This window comes from Limanda limanda, chromosome 12 (assembly GCF_963576545.1).
Source record: "Limanda limanda chromosome 12, fLimLim1.1, whole genome shotgun sequence".
In the NCBI taxonomy this organism is placed as follows: Eukaryota; Metazoa; Chordata; class Actinopteri; order Pleuronectiformes; family Pleuronectidae; genus Limanda; species Limanda limanda.
In genome coordinates this window covers 25,120,050-25,135,972 of record NC_083647.1, presented here as the reverse complement: position 1 = coordinate 25,135,972, position 15,923 = coordinate 25,120,050, and the positions used below count along the sequence as shown (strand labels likewise).

General features: G+C 42.1%; 1 protein-coding gene across 1 annotated transcript; it reads right to left on the bottom strand.

Moving 5' to 3' along the window:
- Window positions 1-2,866: 2,866 nt before the first annotated feature.
- On the bottom strand, window positions 2,867-14,579 carry LOC133015068 (uncharacterized). The gene is made up of 3 exons (XM_061082201.1): window positions 13,209-14,579; window positions 7,190-7,987; window positions 2,867-3,451 (listed from the first exon to the last, which is right to left on the bottom strand). The coding sequence occupies exons 1-3, from the start codon at window positions 14,577-14,579 to the stop codon at window positions 2,867-2,869; spliced, it is 2,754 nt and encodes a 917-aa protein (XP_060938184.1).
- Window positions 14,580-15,923: the final 1,344 nt, after the last annotated feature.

Genomic DNA, 15,923 nt, shown 5'->3' with positions numbered 1-15,923 from the left:
CATGAAGTAGTCCCTGTCAATGAAATGCTTGGGTCACACACTCTCTTTAAGCAATGCTCAGTAATTTCAACCCAAAAAAATAAGATAAAAATAGAAATAGTATAAAATAGAATAAAAAAGAATAAAATAGAATAACAATGAAATAGAATATCAAAAATTTAAAATAGAAAATAAAATATATCCATGTAAATATATATCTGTACAGATGAATGTTCAATTTGTGCAGTACTGCAAATATTCAAATATGCTCGTTATGGTGCTGGTGCAAATATGCAAATATTCCAGGGTGCTGGTTTGGTGGAGTTATTGCAGTTCAGAGGAGTTTAAAAGTCTTATGGCCTGGGGGATGAAACTGTCTCTGAGCCTGGTGGTGTGGGCCCGGATGCTGCGGTACCGTCGGCCAGACGGCAGCAGGCAGAAATGTTTATGGCTGGGGTGAAGGGGGTCTTTTATAATCCGGTTGCTCTTCCTCCTGCACCGCTGGGTGTAGAGGTCCTCCATGGATGGCAGCGCCGTCCTGGTGATGTGTTGAGCAGACTTCACCACCCTCTGTAGAGCCTTACGGTTCAGGGCAATGCAGCTGCCGTACCAGGCGGTGATACAGCCAGTCAGGATGCTCTCTATGGTGCACCTGTAGAAATTGCACAGGATCCTGGAGTCCATGTGGAGCCTCCGCAGCCTGCGGAGGAAGAAGAGCCGCTGCCTGGCCGTCTTCCTGATGGATTCTGTGTGATGGTTCCAGGTCAGGTCATCACTGTTGTGGACCCTGAGGAACCTGAAGGTGCTGACTCGCTCCACGGGGTCCCGTTGATGAAGAGGGGGGCGTGGTCCACTCCTTGTCCCTTCCTGTAATCCACGATCAGCTCCTTAGTTTTGCCGACGTTGAGAAGGAGGTTGTTATCCTGGCACCAAGATGTCAGGGCTCTGACCTCCTCTCTGTAGGCCTTCTCATCGTCGCCGGTGATCAGGCCTATGACAGTGGTGTCATCAGCAAACTTGACGATGGTGTTGGAGCTGTGGGTGGCCACGCAGTCATGCGTGAACAGGGAGTACAGGAGAGGACTGAGGACACAGCCCTGGGGGGCACCGGTGTTGAGAGTCAGGCTGGAGGATGTGGAGCTGCCGATCCGCACCGCCTGTGGCCTGCCCGTCAGGAAGTTCAGGATCCACTCACGGAGGGCGATGTTGAGCCCAAGGTCTCTGAGCTTGGTGACGAGCTTCAGGGGCACAATGGTGTTGAATGCTGAACTGTAGTCGACAAACAACATTCTCACATATGTGTCCCTCTGGTCCAGGTGGGAGAGGGCAGTGTGGAGGGTGAGGGAGATGGCCTCTGCAGTCGACCTATTTGGCTTGTATGCAAACTGCAGAGGGAACAGAGTGTCAGGGAGGGAGGAGGTGATGAAGGATTGGACCAGCCGCTCAAAGCACTTCATTGTGATGGAAGTAAGTGCTACTGGGCGGTAGTCATTCAGGCAGAGGGTTTTAGTTTTCTTGGGAACAGGGACAATGTTGGTCTTCTTGAAACATAGTTAGCAAAGACGAAGAATATGGAGTTCAGAGGTTGGAAAACTTCACACTTATGCAACATTAATGAAGACAACATTTGTGTTTCAGAAAAACATTTATTATGAAAATGATAAAAGTATAAACACACAAACTAACTAAGTGTACTTACTACACTCATAAGAATCCACTTGGTCATATGTTTGATTAGTAAATGCCAGGATGTAGTCGCAGTCACGGTAACCGGTTGTGATTAAAGCGGTGAAGTTACTGTGAGTCATGTTCAATGTCCAGAGAAGCTTTGTTGGAAGTTTATTAAAATTCAAGTGTCCATTTTCTTCTTCATGATTCAAGGACCCTGGTGTTTCCTTCCCTTGAAAATAATGAAAATAATAATCATTTATTTTCACTGTCGTTCTATAAAATCAACTCGTACACTTTTATTTTACAGTTTTTTTAATTTTACATCGTCACATTTAGCTTCAGTAAAGAAAAGCTCCACAGTCACTGGGCTACATTGAGGATGATGAATAAGAATATGACAGTGTTATGTTGATTCTAATGTACTATGGGTGTACTTGTGTTGTTAAACATGTATTTGTATGTTTTTCTACCATCAACCTGCAGATGAAAACTAGCCTGCATCATTAAATCTGACCCATGATATGATGGACTCCACTGCACTTGTTAATTAATGTGCATTTTCCTTTTTAAATGCATAAAAATGAACATGCAGAAGTTTGTGTGGGTGAAGTTAATCAAACCGCTGCAGCGAACAGACACAAAGATGAACTTTGTATTTCATCACCTAAAGATAACATAGACAAATTAAACAGTAATTAAGTGATCAAAACAAATCGTAGAGACAAAGGTGAGAGTATCAGTAACACAGCAGCATGGAACATGGTAAAGTTCAAATTTCCATTTTGTTTTGTATCATCATCATTGGTAAGGATAAGGAAACTACAAGAATGAAATCTTTTACTCCCCATCTCACTGTAGTCATCAATAGTTAATTCATATATATATATTTCTGTTTTTCAAAAGATTACCTACCCCCCCTTGTTAACTACAGGTTAGAAATATGTTAAATAACATCTGACACTAAATATATAGAAAATTATATCAATGATACTTGTGATTGTGTTTAATTAATCATACTATAACATTTGGCCTGTTTGTGGATGAAACATGGAGAACGTCGCTAATTCAGCATGTACATTTGTTGAATTGTGTGTTGGCCATGACCTTCTCTTTAACGGCCTCAAGAATGGTGGCTAGTGGGTAATGTTAGCTAACAAGGCAAATGCAAGCGCGGCTAATGCTAACTAGCAAGCGGGTTCTCAGTTTGCTCTTTAACCTAACTGCTCTGATGCAGCGTCACAGAGACATACACAGGTAACAGCGTCATGTGATCTACAGTGTCAAAGAATGGAAACATCTTCTGAGTGAAAGTGTGTGTGAAGGTGTGAATGTGTTTGTTAGTATCTAGATCAGAGAACGACAGTTCTCCTCTTTTCCAGTCCAGTTTCACTCTGATCCTCTGGATCTTCTGCACAGAGAGAACAGATAATCCTGATGGTGACCAAGCTGTGTATTCACCTTCATAGAACCCTATTCTCCAGTATCCAGACGGTTTGTCTCCCTTCCTCTGGACAGGCTCTCCTCTTACACCCAGTGACCAGATTGAACTGTCTCCAACCAGGACGTCCCAGCTGTGAGTCCCTGAGTTAAAACCCTCAGATCCCAGGACTAAGGTGTAATGATCAAACCTCTCTGGATTGTCAGGAAGCTTCTGTTTCTTTCCTCCTCTCAAACTTGTCAGATTTTCAGACAGGACGAGTTCTGGATGAGCAGAGTTTGGGTCCAGAACCACAGGACTGTAGGAGACCAGGTCTTTCATCTTGTTCCAGATGTTGAAGCTCAGGTTGCCCAGATGTTTGGCCTCGTCTATCAGAGCTCCTGAGGCCAGCTGTTGATCATCCAGCAGGGGGCGCTGCGGGACTCGTTCCACTGCAGCCTTGTAGTTGAGCAGGAACGAGACGTCTTCAGCACTCAGCTCGTCCTCTGTGGTTCTGATCTTGTCTGAAAGAGCCGTTATGTCTCTGCTCAGAGCCTCAATCTTTTTCTTAATCATCCGACTCTTCTGCTTCTCTTCCTCCCTCAGTGCAGCCACCCTGGCCTCCTCTTCCTTCTCCAGAAACCGATGAAGCTTTTTAAACTGCTCCTTGATCTGCGTCTCTGTGAGTCCGGCCTGGACCTTAATGTGTTCTGCTGTTTGTTCAAACTCTACTTTAACACGTTCAAAACACTGTAACTTCTTGTTCAAGGGCTCCAGAGTTTCCTGAAGCTGCTTCTTGTGTTGTTGTGCAGCTCCATCGATGGGTCTGAATCTGTGCTCGGTGTGTTTTTCTGAATCTCTGCAGACGAGACCCACTGGCTGCTGATGGTCCAGACAGAATACTCTGAGTTTCTCTGAGTGCAGACTGCAGAGAGCAGGTGAAGAGCTCTGATCTCTCTCCTGTAAGGTCTCACACAAGTTCTTTAACGCCATGGAAGGTGGTACATCCTTTGAAGATCTTCTCTTACAAAGTGGACATTCTTTTACTTCTTTGTCTTTCCACCAGCTCTCCACACAGTCTTTACAGAAGCTGTGACTACATGACAGAAGAACAGGATCTCTGAAGACATCATGGCAGACGGAACAGCAGAGATCCTCTTCTAATCCGGAAGCCATTGAGTCTCCAGGTGAAGCTGAAAACAGACAGTCAGTCAGTCACAGCTCCATGAACTTCACTGAGGTTCACTTACCCTCTGAGTTGAGGTGTTTGTTAAACTCACGTCAGTGTGTGGAGCGTCGGCAGGTTGTAGTTTGACTCTTCTCTCCTGTAGCTGGACTCACTCAGGACGTTTGGTCTGGTTTGGTTTAGTTTGGTTTGGAAGGTGAATGTGATCGTCTGGTTTTCAGCCTGCGTCTCTTCCGGGACGAACAGATGCTTCCTGGTTTCTCAGGTGAGTCAGGAGAGGGAGGAGCTTGAGATGCTGGATGAAAGAACCTGTAAAACCTGAAACAAATGTACAAGCATCTCTGCTGCCAGTAAAAACTCTGCACCTCCCTTATCGACTGAACTCTAACACTTTAACTCTTAACTTTGCCTGATTCATCTGCCTGTTCAATATCAACAGTTCATGTGCAATACATTCACTGCGCACATCTTTACTGTCTTTACACTTCATACATTAGCTTAATTACATTCATATATTTCTATATTTTTCTATATTGAAGTTTGACCTTAGTCAGTGTGAAGTATTTTCTTTTTTGTACATTAAGAGGTAATTTCCTGTGCTTTGACTAGAATGTGAACAGTTCAGGTTTCCTTTCCACACGGGTGTCAACACATCGTACTTGGTTCTAGTTGAGAAGGTAACTTGCTGAAATTGAATGAGCAGCATATACTTTCCTTAATATTTAAAGTGCAAAACAGAATATAAATGGGAAAGTACAAACACTTCCTCAAGCTGCAGGAACAGTTGAGTAAATATATGTTGAACATATGTTGAAGTTTCCTCAAACAATGTAAATGAAACATTTTGATACAACCAATAAAATTGAGTAGATATAATAAACCCAGATATTACATGAAAATGGTAAAACTAAAATATTACAGTCCACTGAAGTTTCATTCTGGGACATTTGAGTGAATTCATTTGATTTATTGTCATCACTGAACTGATCAAACGTTTTTAAAGACAAAGGGAGATGATCCTCGTGTGTAAGAACATATCCTGAACCTTTAATCGTATATTTTTAGGACTAAACTCGTTTCCGTGTGAAAACCTGTGACGAACTCGGGGTGTGATAATTGTAAGAACAGCACTGAGGGGGGTGGGGGGGTGGGGGGGGGGGTGGGGTCAGGGTTTACATTCTTGGGGTATTGCATTTTGCTGCACTTCTGCTCCCTCAACAATGTCGTGCCTCATCGGGGCCACAATCCTCAGCGACCGCAGGGCGTTACGTTCTCCATGGATGAAACATGGAGAACGTAACTATTTCAGCATGTACTTCATAATTTGTTGAATTGTGTGTCGGCCATGACCCTCACTTTAATGACCTCAAGAATAGTGGCTAATGGGTAATGTTAGCTAACAATGCTAAAGCAAACGCGGCTAATGCTAACTAGCAAGCGGATGCTTAGTTTGCTCTTTAACCAAACGATGTGAGTCAAGAAACATGACAATGAGGTCAAAGTGTGATTCAGTGTGAAATGTAATCAGTTAACTGAGACTCCACCACAGAGTCATGATGTCATCACGTTGTTTGACTGAATTTACCCTGAATCTGCAGCTCCAGACCAGAGTTTGTGACAGCAGCATTTATACTGATGTGTGAGTTTTAATAAAGTTTGTTGAATGTGAACAATGATCAGCTGTTATTGATAATTTTGTTTTTATGTGGATCTTCATCAGTTTTCTCGACTTCTGTTGAGATATCTATGTTTTACCTGTATCCTATGAATAATATCAGCTGCATAGTATATATAATCAATACCGCATAATACAAAGTATAAACTGTCATTGAGGCCTGTGTAACGGTAACAAGATGTTTTTGACAAGTTGGTTCCTCAAACAAACTGTGAGCCAGAGAGGTGGAAACAGGACCTTGATACCCAGACAATACTTTGAATAAGCTTATGCTACAACTGTTTGTTTCTTAGAATGATGTCTATCATATTGTCCCTATACAATAAACTTATGTCTGTGAAACGTTTGAACATGATACTTGTCTAAATTTACCTTTCCAATCTGAACATCGAATTCACGAACACGACGCTGTCCGGTCCGGACGGGACCGGACTCAACACTTCATGGATCAACACAAAATCTAAATGATAGAAAACATTTCACATGAAAATAAAAACAAATATAAAGATCAGAAAATAATTAAATCTTTTTACACACGTGGAAAAGTCGACAGTAGAAATAAAAATGATTGGGAAGTATAAGGAGACATGAACAAAACTTTAGAATTACGAGTTTAACATTTAAATTCAGCAGAATTCTCTTGAAGAAATAAACAAGATGAATAAAATCTTTATCTCTAACTGCTCTGATCCAGCTTCACAGCCACTTTCACAGGTAACAGCTTCAAGTGATGTCCGGTGTTAAAGTATGGAAACATCTTCTGAGTGAAAGTGTGTCTGAAGGTGTGAATGTGTTTGTTAGTATCAAGATTAGAGAACGACAGTTCTCCTCTGTTCCAGTCCAGTTTCACTCTGATCCTCTGGATCTTCTGCACAGAGAGAACAGATTCTGCTGATGGTGACCATGCTGAGTATTTACCTTGATAGAACCCTATTCTCCATGTTCCAGACATATTGTTTCCCTTTCTCTGGACAGGCCCTGCTGACACACCCAGTGTCCAGTAAGTACTGTCTCCAACCAGGACGTCCCAGCTGTGAGTCCCTGAGTTAAAACTCTCAGATCCCAGGACTGTGAAGAAAGTATCAAACCTCTCTGGATTGTCAGGAAGCTTCTGTCTCTTTCCTCCTCTCAAACTGGTCAGATCTTCAGACAGGAAGAGTACTGGATGAGCAGAGTTTTTGTCCAGAACCACAGTACTGTAGGAGACCATGTCCTTCATCTTGTTCCAGATGTTGAAGCTCAGGTTGCCCAGATGTTTGGCCTCATCTACCAGAATTCCTGAGGCCAGCTGTGGATCATCCAGCAGGGGGCACTGCTGGACTTGTTCCACTGCAGCCTTGTAGTTGAGCAGGAACGAGACGTCTTCAGCTCTCAGCTCATCCTCTGTGGTTCTGATTGTGTCTGAAAGAGCCGTTATGTCTCTGCTCAGATCCTCAATCTTCTCCTTCATCATCCGACTCTTCTGCTCCTCTTCCTCCCTCAGTGCAGCCACCTTGGCCTCCTCTTCCTTCTCCAGAAACTGATGAAGCCTTTTAAATTGCTCCTTGATCTGTCTCTCTGTGAGTCCGGCCTGGACCTTAATGTGTTCTGCTGTTTGTACAAACTCTACTTTAACACGTTTAAAACCCTGTAACTTCTTTTTCAAGGGCTCCAGAGTTTCTTGAAGCTGCTTCTTGTGTTGTCGTGCAGCTTCATCGATGGGTCTGAATCTGTGGTCGGTGTGCTTTTCTGAATCTCTGCAGACAAGACACACTGGCTGCTGATGGTCCAGACAGAAGAGTCTGAGTTTCTCTGAGTGCAGGCTGCAGAGAGCATGTGAAGAGCTCTGATCTCTCTTCAGTAAGAAGGTCTCACACAGGTTCTTCAACACCAGGTTACTAGGTGGTTTACGCTTTAAAGATCTTCTCTTACAAAGTGGACACTCTTTCACTTCTTTTTCTTTCCACCAGCTCTTCACACAGTCTTTACAGAAGCTGTGGCTACATGACAGAAGAACAGGATCTCTGAAGACATCATGGCAGACGGGACAGCAGAGATCCTCTTCTGATCTGGAAGCCATTGAGTCTCCAGGTGAAGCTGAAAACAGACAGTCAGTCACAGCTCCAGGAACTTCACTGAGGTTTACTTCCCCTCTGAGTTGAGGTGTTTGTTTAACTCACGGTCAGTGTGTGGAGCGTCGGCAGGTTTTAGTTTGACTCTTCTCTCCTGTAGCTGGACTCACTCAGGACGTTTGGTCTAGTTTGGTTTAGTTTGGTTTGGAAGGTGAATGTGATCATCTGGTTTTCATCCTGTGTCTCTTCAGGGAGGAACAGATGCTTCCTGGTTTCTCTGGTGTGTCAGGACACGATTGTAAAAAGTAATTCAAGCCTTCGATTTGATAACTGGTGAAACGCCATTTGTCAGCAACAAGCTCACACCGACAAGAGACATATTTAATATTAAAACAGTCACCACATATTGTAATGTTAGTATAAATCCTCTAAAAGGTTGTTGGTAGAAACATCAAAACATCAACGCAGATATCAAAGGAAATTTAACTTTACCAGCATTAAAGGCAGAGTCAAAAAGACACAGCCAATCAGAGTTGTCCTGTGGAAGGTGTCCAATCAGATTCATCCTGTTGATCCAGCCCCAGTGGAATCATGATTGAAAGATAGATAGATCAGAATATAAACATAAAACATGTAAACTTGAAAATACAAATTAAAGATTAAAATATATATTATTATTATAATAATAATTAAAATGAGCAGCATCAGGGAAGCATTCTGGCTTGTCTCAAGAAGGGTCAACACAAACCCTCATCCCTCTTAATCCTGGGTTTAAAAGCAGCCAAGGCACCTGAATGGTATGCAACGGCTTCACTCTCTGCTCCATCCCATCTGTCTAATGGAGCCGAGCAAAAAAAGATTTATCAGACACTTTCTGGAAAGTAAAGAAGGCCACATGTCATAGGATTCAAATTCAGTGTATCACTGTTTTGAGTAATTAAATGACTCAAACCACTGGTGTCTTTGTCTTTGTTGGACCTTTTGTCAACGAAACACCACTCAATCTTTGGGGTTGAGTTGACCTGGCTGAATTTGTTTCTTCAGACATTGTACATTACAATTTTGAATTAAAATTAAAATTTCTACAATTTCTAGGACTGCAAGCAGCACTGAACGGGCCGAGCACATGCATTTTGAAGCGTTGCATGGGTTTTGCGCACTGCGGCAAAGATAAACGCTTCACTCCCTGCGTCCGTCACGTGATGTTGATTCTTTCCTGTTAATTGCTCATTAAGGTCCACGCTTTCAATTGCACATCGTACTGTGAAAATTTTATGTAAATATAATGATAGTTGTAAAACAAAGCTTATTTCCAGTTGACAGTAGGTGGTGCCATCAGTATTATTTCATATTGATTAATAGATCTGTTCAACTAGGGGCTCTGATGTAGCGTGAGCAATTTTGTTTCAATTGGACAATGTTACAACAACTTCATTTTCACACTGATCAGTTGGTGGCGCTATGACAATGAGGAAATATTAACACAAAGATCTGTTCAGGCTTGGACTCTTATCATAAGACAGAAGTTTGGTGGTGATAGGATAATGCACAGTGGAGACATGACAACATCGTCTCCTTTGGCGAAGAATGAACCTTCGCGTACCTCAATGTTTACACGGTTTGAGGAAATGTCACAATTCTGAGAGGGAGAGAGAGACGTCTTCTGTGGCAAGACATAAAGATTTCTTTGATCTTTGACTACTGACACTGTTAGTGGAGTTGTTTGTTGACAGCTCAGCATCAAAGGATTCATGGTCCATGTATGATACAGAACCGTGTTTTGATGGCGTGTAATCAAACTTTGACGCCACGTCATGGTCAAACTGTGTGACCTGGTACAAGTGTACCTCAAAGTAAAATGTTTAATATGGCCAAAATGGTCACTAAATGCAAAGTAGGGGGCTTGCTGTTACGTTTTTCAAATTGCACCTCAGACTTTTTTGTTTGTCTGGTCATGATACGCCTGTGTATCGATTTTTGTGAGTCAATGTGAACGCGTTCCGGGGGTCTCGGGGGCACCGCTGAGCCATTTTGACACGCCCATTGAAAATTACCCCAGAGTACGTACATTTTCACCACTTTCAAATGTTCTGCAAATTTTGGTAAGACTTTGAGCGTGTTAAAGCCCTCAAAAAGCCAATTCATTTGTCTCCTACTGTTCAGTGCTCAGGCCCTAATTAATATCAAATAATAACTTTAGTCGTCATTAAAGCTACCACTGGGCACCAGCCTTCAAAGGAAAGAAAAGAGCCAATTTATTGATTAAGTCTCATGAAATTATTAACTACAAATTTGGAACTTTGATGAATAATTAAATTATTAACTTTAACCAAAATCCCCACATCAGTAGTTAGCAAGGATGAAGGATATGGAGTTCAGAGGTTGGAAAACTTCACACTTATGCAACATTAATGAAGACAACATTTGTGTTTTAAGAAAAACATTTATTATGAAAATAATGAAAATATAAACACACAAACTAACTAAGTGAACTTACTATATACATGTGTGTGTGTGTGTGTGTGTGTGTGTGTGTGTGTGTGTGTGTGTGTGTGTGTGTGTGTGTGTGTGTGACAAAGTGTGATTTCAAAATGGGGGCTGGCCACTATGAAGACAAAAGACCCCCTGGAGTGTTGGGATCATGGGGCTGAGATCACGTGTGTGTGTTTGTGGAGAGGAGTGTGTGAGGTGTTGGTGCCGGGTCAGAGGAAGTAGTTAGTTGCATGTAAAGAAAGATTCTGATTCTACGAAGAGCATCACAGAAATAACATTAGCTTTCAAATAAAGTATTACCAAATATCACAACACAAATCCAATTTATAAAACATCACATGAACAGAGTTCAACATTCCTGTGCACAGGCCTGGTGTCATCAGCCCAGTTATGTTACCAGTTCATGAAAAGGGGGAAAGGTGCTTTTTGAGGTGCTGTTTATAGTCCAGTGAACTGGTCTTGCTGGTTGTGGCTCCTGTTGTTGTGCATCTGCTGGTCAGACTTTGTGTCGTGGCCAGTTGCTTGTGCTGCAGTTCTTAGGCAGGCTCTCGTGTCGCTGCCTTCTGGAAGGTTTCAGCAGTCTGCTTCAGGCCGGCCTGCTTGGAGGTCCAAAGAGCTGCAGCACGGAGAGGAACCTCCTCCTCCTGCAGAGCTCAGTAGAAAAGAGGGGGAACTGGGCTTTTATTGTCCTGGTGACCTCATGGGTCGGGGGGCACACAGTGACCACTAGGGGTTGAAAGCTGTGTCCAGGGGCAGGTTCACACCGAGGTGAGAAGTGGAAGCAACCTGGGAAACTGAGTTCTGGAAGCTCATCTTTGTCTCCAGAACAAAGATGACATGTGGTCTCAGGCTTTGTCTTCACATGTCGGCCCAACTATTGTTCACAACTATTAGCTCCAAACATTTAAATAAGTAATAATTCATGAATAAACGTATTTATAACTCAATTTAAAAACTTGAAACTATCTGAGTGTTAAATCCTACTTAATGACAGATAATGTTATATTTACATTTCAACTTAAAATAGGTCAGAACTCTGATTCTGTTTCATAGCTTTTATTATTTTGATCACAATATTAAAATCACATCACTAGGCTGCTGTTGAATAAACACTTTTACAGATAAAAGAATTTTGGCTTCATCACCTCAAACAGACAAATGTTCATATATGTTGGGTTATTTCAAATGTGAACAGACTTTATGTGATTGAACATGAATCATGTCTCATGTGTGAGTTTCAATAAAGTTTGTTGAATGTGAACAATGATCAGCTGTTATTGATAAATGTGTTTTTATGTGGATCTTCTTCAGTTTGCTCGACTTCATGGATCCACACAAATTCTAAATGATAGAAAACATTTTCCATGAAAGTAAAAAACAAACCAAAGATAAATATATACCAAAGAAAATAATCAAATCTTTTTACACACGTGGAAAAGTCGACAGGAGAAATAAAAATGTGTGAGAAATAAAAGGAGAAATAAACAAAGCTTTAGAATAACGAGTTTAACATTTAAATTCAGCAGATTTCTCTTGAAGAAATAAACATGATGAATAAAATCTTTACGTGAACAATGATCAGCTATTATTAATAAATGTGTTTTTATCTGGAGCTTCATCAGTTTGCGCGACTTCATGGATCCTGTCAGGCGTGTTCGTTTATCCTTTAAGAGAAGATGAGCCGAACTCGGTTTGTTCAATCAAGCATTTATTTAGGAAACAATGAACATGTTATGGATCAGCAGAGCAATGGGCTTCCAACAAACTAGTCGTATCAGAGCGCCACAAACATCCGGCACCTGTCCATTTTCTAACAGTAGATCTTCATTCCTCCTCCCTCGGAAGTGGGCACGCGTAAGCCATCCTCCTGGCATTTGGATACGGAAGTGAACAGGGAGCCACTCCCAATGACGCTATAGTTGCTCGGCAACCTGTTCACTTCATGAAAGGCCTTGACCCAGCAGATGCCATGAGGGGCAAAACTGTTGTCCAGCGAAGCAAAGAATATTATGTTTCTGATCTATCAACACAAACCTGACTGTGTAAACATTCGGATCCTCGAAACTAAACAATGTCACAAAATTAAGTCAACAAAGTCACTCTGTCCGACCTCCAGAACTTATCAGACAGCTGCTCGAATTCTATATGAGGTTGAATGAATCTAAGGGAATTACGCTTTAATACAGATGTTAGAAATGAGAACAAGTCAACGTACAATGTATAGTATCTCACAGATTTCACAGTCTTCAAAACAGGCAGCAGCTCTTAGCAGACCTTTTATCAAGACAGGTGTGATACTAAACGAGTATTATTAAACACTAGGAAGGAAAAAGTTTATTATTAAATCATTTGTGTGAAGGCATAATATCTAGCTAAAACTACTCCTATCTTTATTGTTAAGAGTACAAATATAAATTGAAATGCTTCTATCTTTATATGTTTAGAATTCTGTCAGCACAGACTATAGTTACAATATTGAAATCCTCACAATCCACACAAAATCTAAATGATAGAAAACATTTCCATGAAAGTAAAAAAACAAACCAAAGATAAAGATCAGAAATTAATCAAATCTTTTTACACACGTGGAAAAGTCGAAAGGAGAAATAAAAATGAGTGAGAAGTAAAAGGAAAAATAAACAAAGCTTTAGAATAACGAGTTTAACATTTAAATTCAGCAGATTTCTCTTGAAGAAATAAACATGATGAATAAAATCTTTATCTCTAACGGCTCTGATCCAGCGTCACAGAGACTTTCACAGGTAACAGCTTCAAGTGATTTCCACTGCTAAAGCATGGAAACATCTTCTGAGTGAAAGTGTGTCTGAAAGTGTGAATGAGTTTGTTAGTATCAAGATCAGAGAACGACAGTTCTCCTCTGTTCCAGTCCAGTTTCACTCTGATCCTTTGGATCTTCTGCACAGAGAGATCAGATGATGCTGATGGTGACCGTGCTTTGTATTTACCTTCATAGAACCCTATTCTCCAGTATGCAGACTGTTTGTCTCCCTTCCTCTGGACAGGCTCTGCTCTTACACCCACTGACCATTGTGTACTGTCTCCAACCAGGACGTCCCAGCTGTGAGTCCCTGACTTAAAACCCTCAGATCCCAGGACTGAGAAGTAATGATCAAACCTCTCTGGATTGTCAGGAAGCTTCTGTCTCTCTCCTCGTCTCAAACTGGTCAGATCTTCAGTCAGGACGAGCCATGGATTAGCAGAGTTTGGGTCCAGAACCACAGGACTGTAGGAGATCATGTCCTTCATCTTGTTCCAGATGTTGAAGCTCAGCTCGCCCAGATGTTTGGCCTCGTCTATCAGAGCTCCTGAGGCCAGCTGTGGATCATCCAGCAGGGGGCACTGCTGGACTCGTTCCACTGAAGCCTTGTAGTTGAGCAGGAACGAGACGTCTTCAGCTCTCAGCTCGTCCTCTGTGGTTCTGATTGTGTCTGAAAGAGCCGTTATGTCTCTGCTCAGAGCCTCAATCTTCTTCTTCATCATCCGACTCTTCTGCTCCTCTTCCTCCCTCAGTGCAGCCATCCTGGCCTCTTCTTCCTTCTCCAGAAACCGATGAAGCTTTTTAAACTGCTCCTTGATCTGCGTCTCTGTGAGTCCGGCCTGGACCTTAATGTGTTCTGCTGTTTGTTCAAACTCTTCTTTAACACGTTCGAAACTCTGTAACTTCTTGTTCAAGGGCTCCAGAGTTTCCTGAAGCTGCTTCTTGTGTTGTTGTGCAGCTTCATCGATGGGTCTGAATCTGTGGTCGATGTGTTTTTCTGAATCTCTGCAGATCACACACACTGGCTCCTGATGGTCCAGACAGAAGAGTCTGAGTTTCTCTGAGTGCAGACTGCAGAGAGCATGTGAAGAGCTCTGATCTCTCTCCTGTAAGAAGGTCTCACACAGGTTCTTTAACACCAGGTTACAACGTGGTTTACGCTTTGAAGATCTACTCTTACAAAGTGGACACAATTTTTCTTCTTTGCCTCTCCACCACTTCTCCACACAGTCTTTACAGAAGCTGTGGCAACATGACAGAATGACAGGATCTCTGAAGACATCATGGCAGACGGAACAGCAGAGATCCTCTTCTGATCTGGAAGCCATTGAGTCTCCAGGTGAAGCTGAAAACAGACAGTCAGTCAGTCACAGCTCCATGAACTTCACTGAGGTTCACTTCCCCTCTGAGTCGAGGTGTTTGTTAAACTCACGGTCAGTGTGTGGAGCGTCGGCAGGTTGTAGTTTGACTCTTCTCTCCTGTAGCTGGACTCACTCAGGACGTCTGGTCTAGTTTGGTCCGGTTTGGTTTGGAAGGTGAATGTGATCGTCTGGTTTTCAGCCTGCGTCTCTTCCGGGAGGAACAGATCCTTCCTGGTTTCTCAGGTGAGTCAGGAGAGGGAGGAGCTTGAGACGCTGGATGATAAAACCTGTTAAACCTGAAACAAATGTAAAGCAGCTCTGCTGCCAGTAACAACTTTGCACCTCCCTTATGGACTGAACTCTAACACTTTAACTCTTAACAGCCTGATTCATCTGCCTGTTCAATATCAACAGTTCATGTGCAATACATTCACTGCGCACATCTTTACTGTCTTTACACTTTATACATTAGCTTAATTACATTCATATATTTCTCTATTTTTCTATATTGAAGTTTGACCTTGGTCAGTGTGAAGTATTTTCTTTTTTGTACATTAAGAGGTAATTTCCTGTGCTTTGACTAGAATGTGAACAGTTCAGGTTTCCTTTCTACACGGGTGTCAACACATCGTACTTGGTTCTAGTTGAGAAGGTAACTTGCTGAAATTGAATGAGCAGCATATACTTTCCTTAATATTTAAAGTTCAAAAAAGAATATAAATGGGAAAGTACAAACACTTCCTCAAGCTGCAGTAACAGTTGAGTAAATATATGTTGAACAAGTTTCCTCAAACAATGTAAATGAAACATTTTGATACAACCAATAAAATTGAGTAGATATAATAAACCCAGATATTACATGAAAATGGTAAAACTAAAATATTACAGTCCACTGAAGTTTCATTCTGGGACATTTGAGTGAATGCATTTGATTTCTTGTCATCACTGAACTGATCAAACATTTTTAAAGACAAAGTGAGAAGATCCTCGTGTGTAAGAACATATCCTGAACCTTTAATCGTATATTTTTAGGACTCAACTCGTTTCCGTGTGAAAACCTGTGACGAACACGGGGTGTGATAATTTTAAGAACAGCACTGAGGGGGGGTGGGGTCAGGGTTTACATTCTTGGGGTATTGCATTTTGCTGCACTTCTGCTCCCCCAACAATGTCGTGCCTCATCGGGGCCACAATCCTCAGCGACCGCAGGGCCGAGCGGGCGACAGCTGCCAGAGAAACAACGGACGCCACTTTCCCTCCATGCGAACCTCATGAGAAATTCCTGGAATGGCGGCGATTGTAATGCGGCCC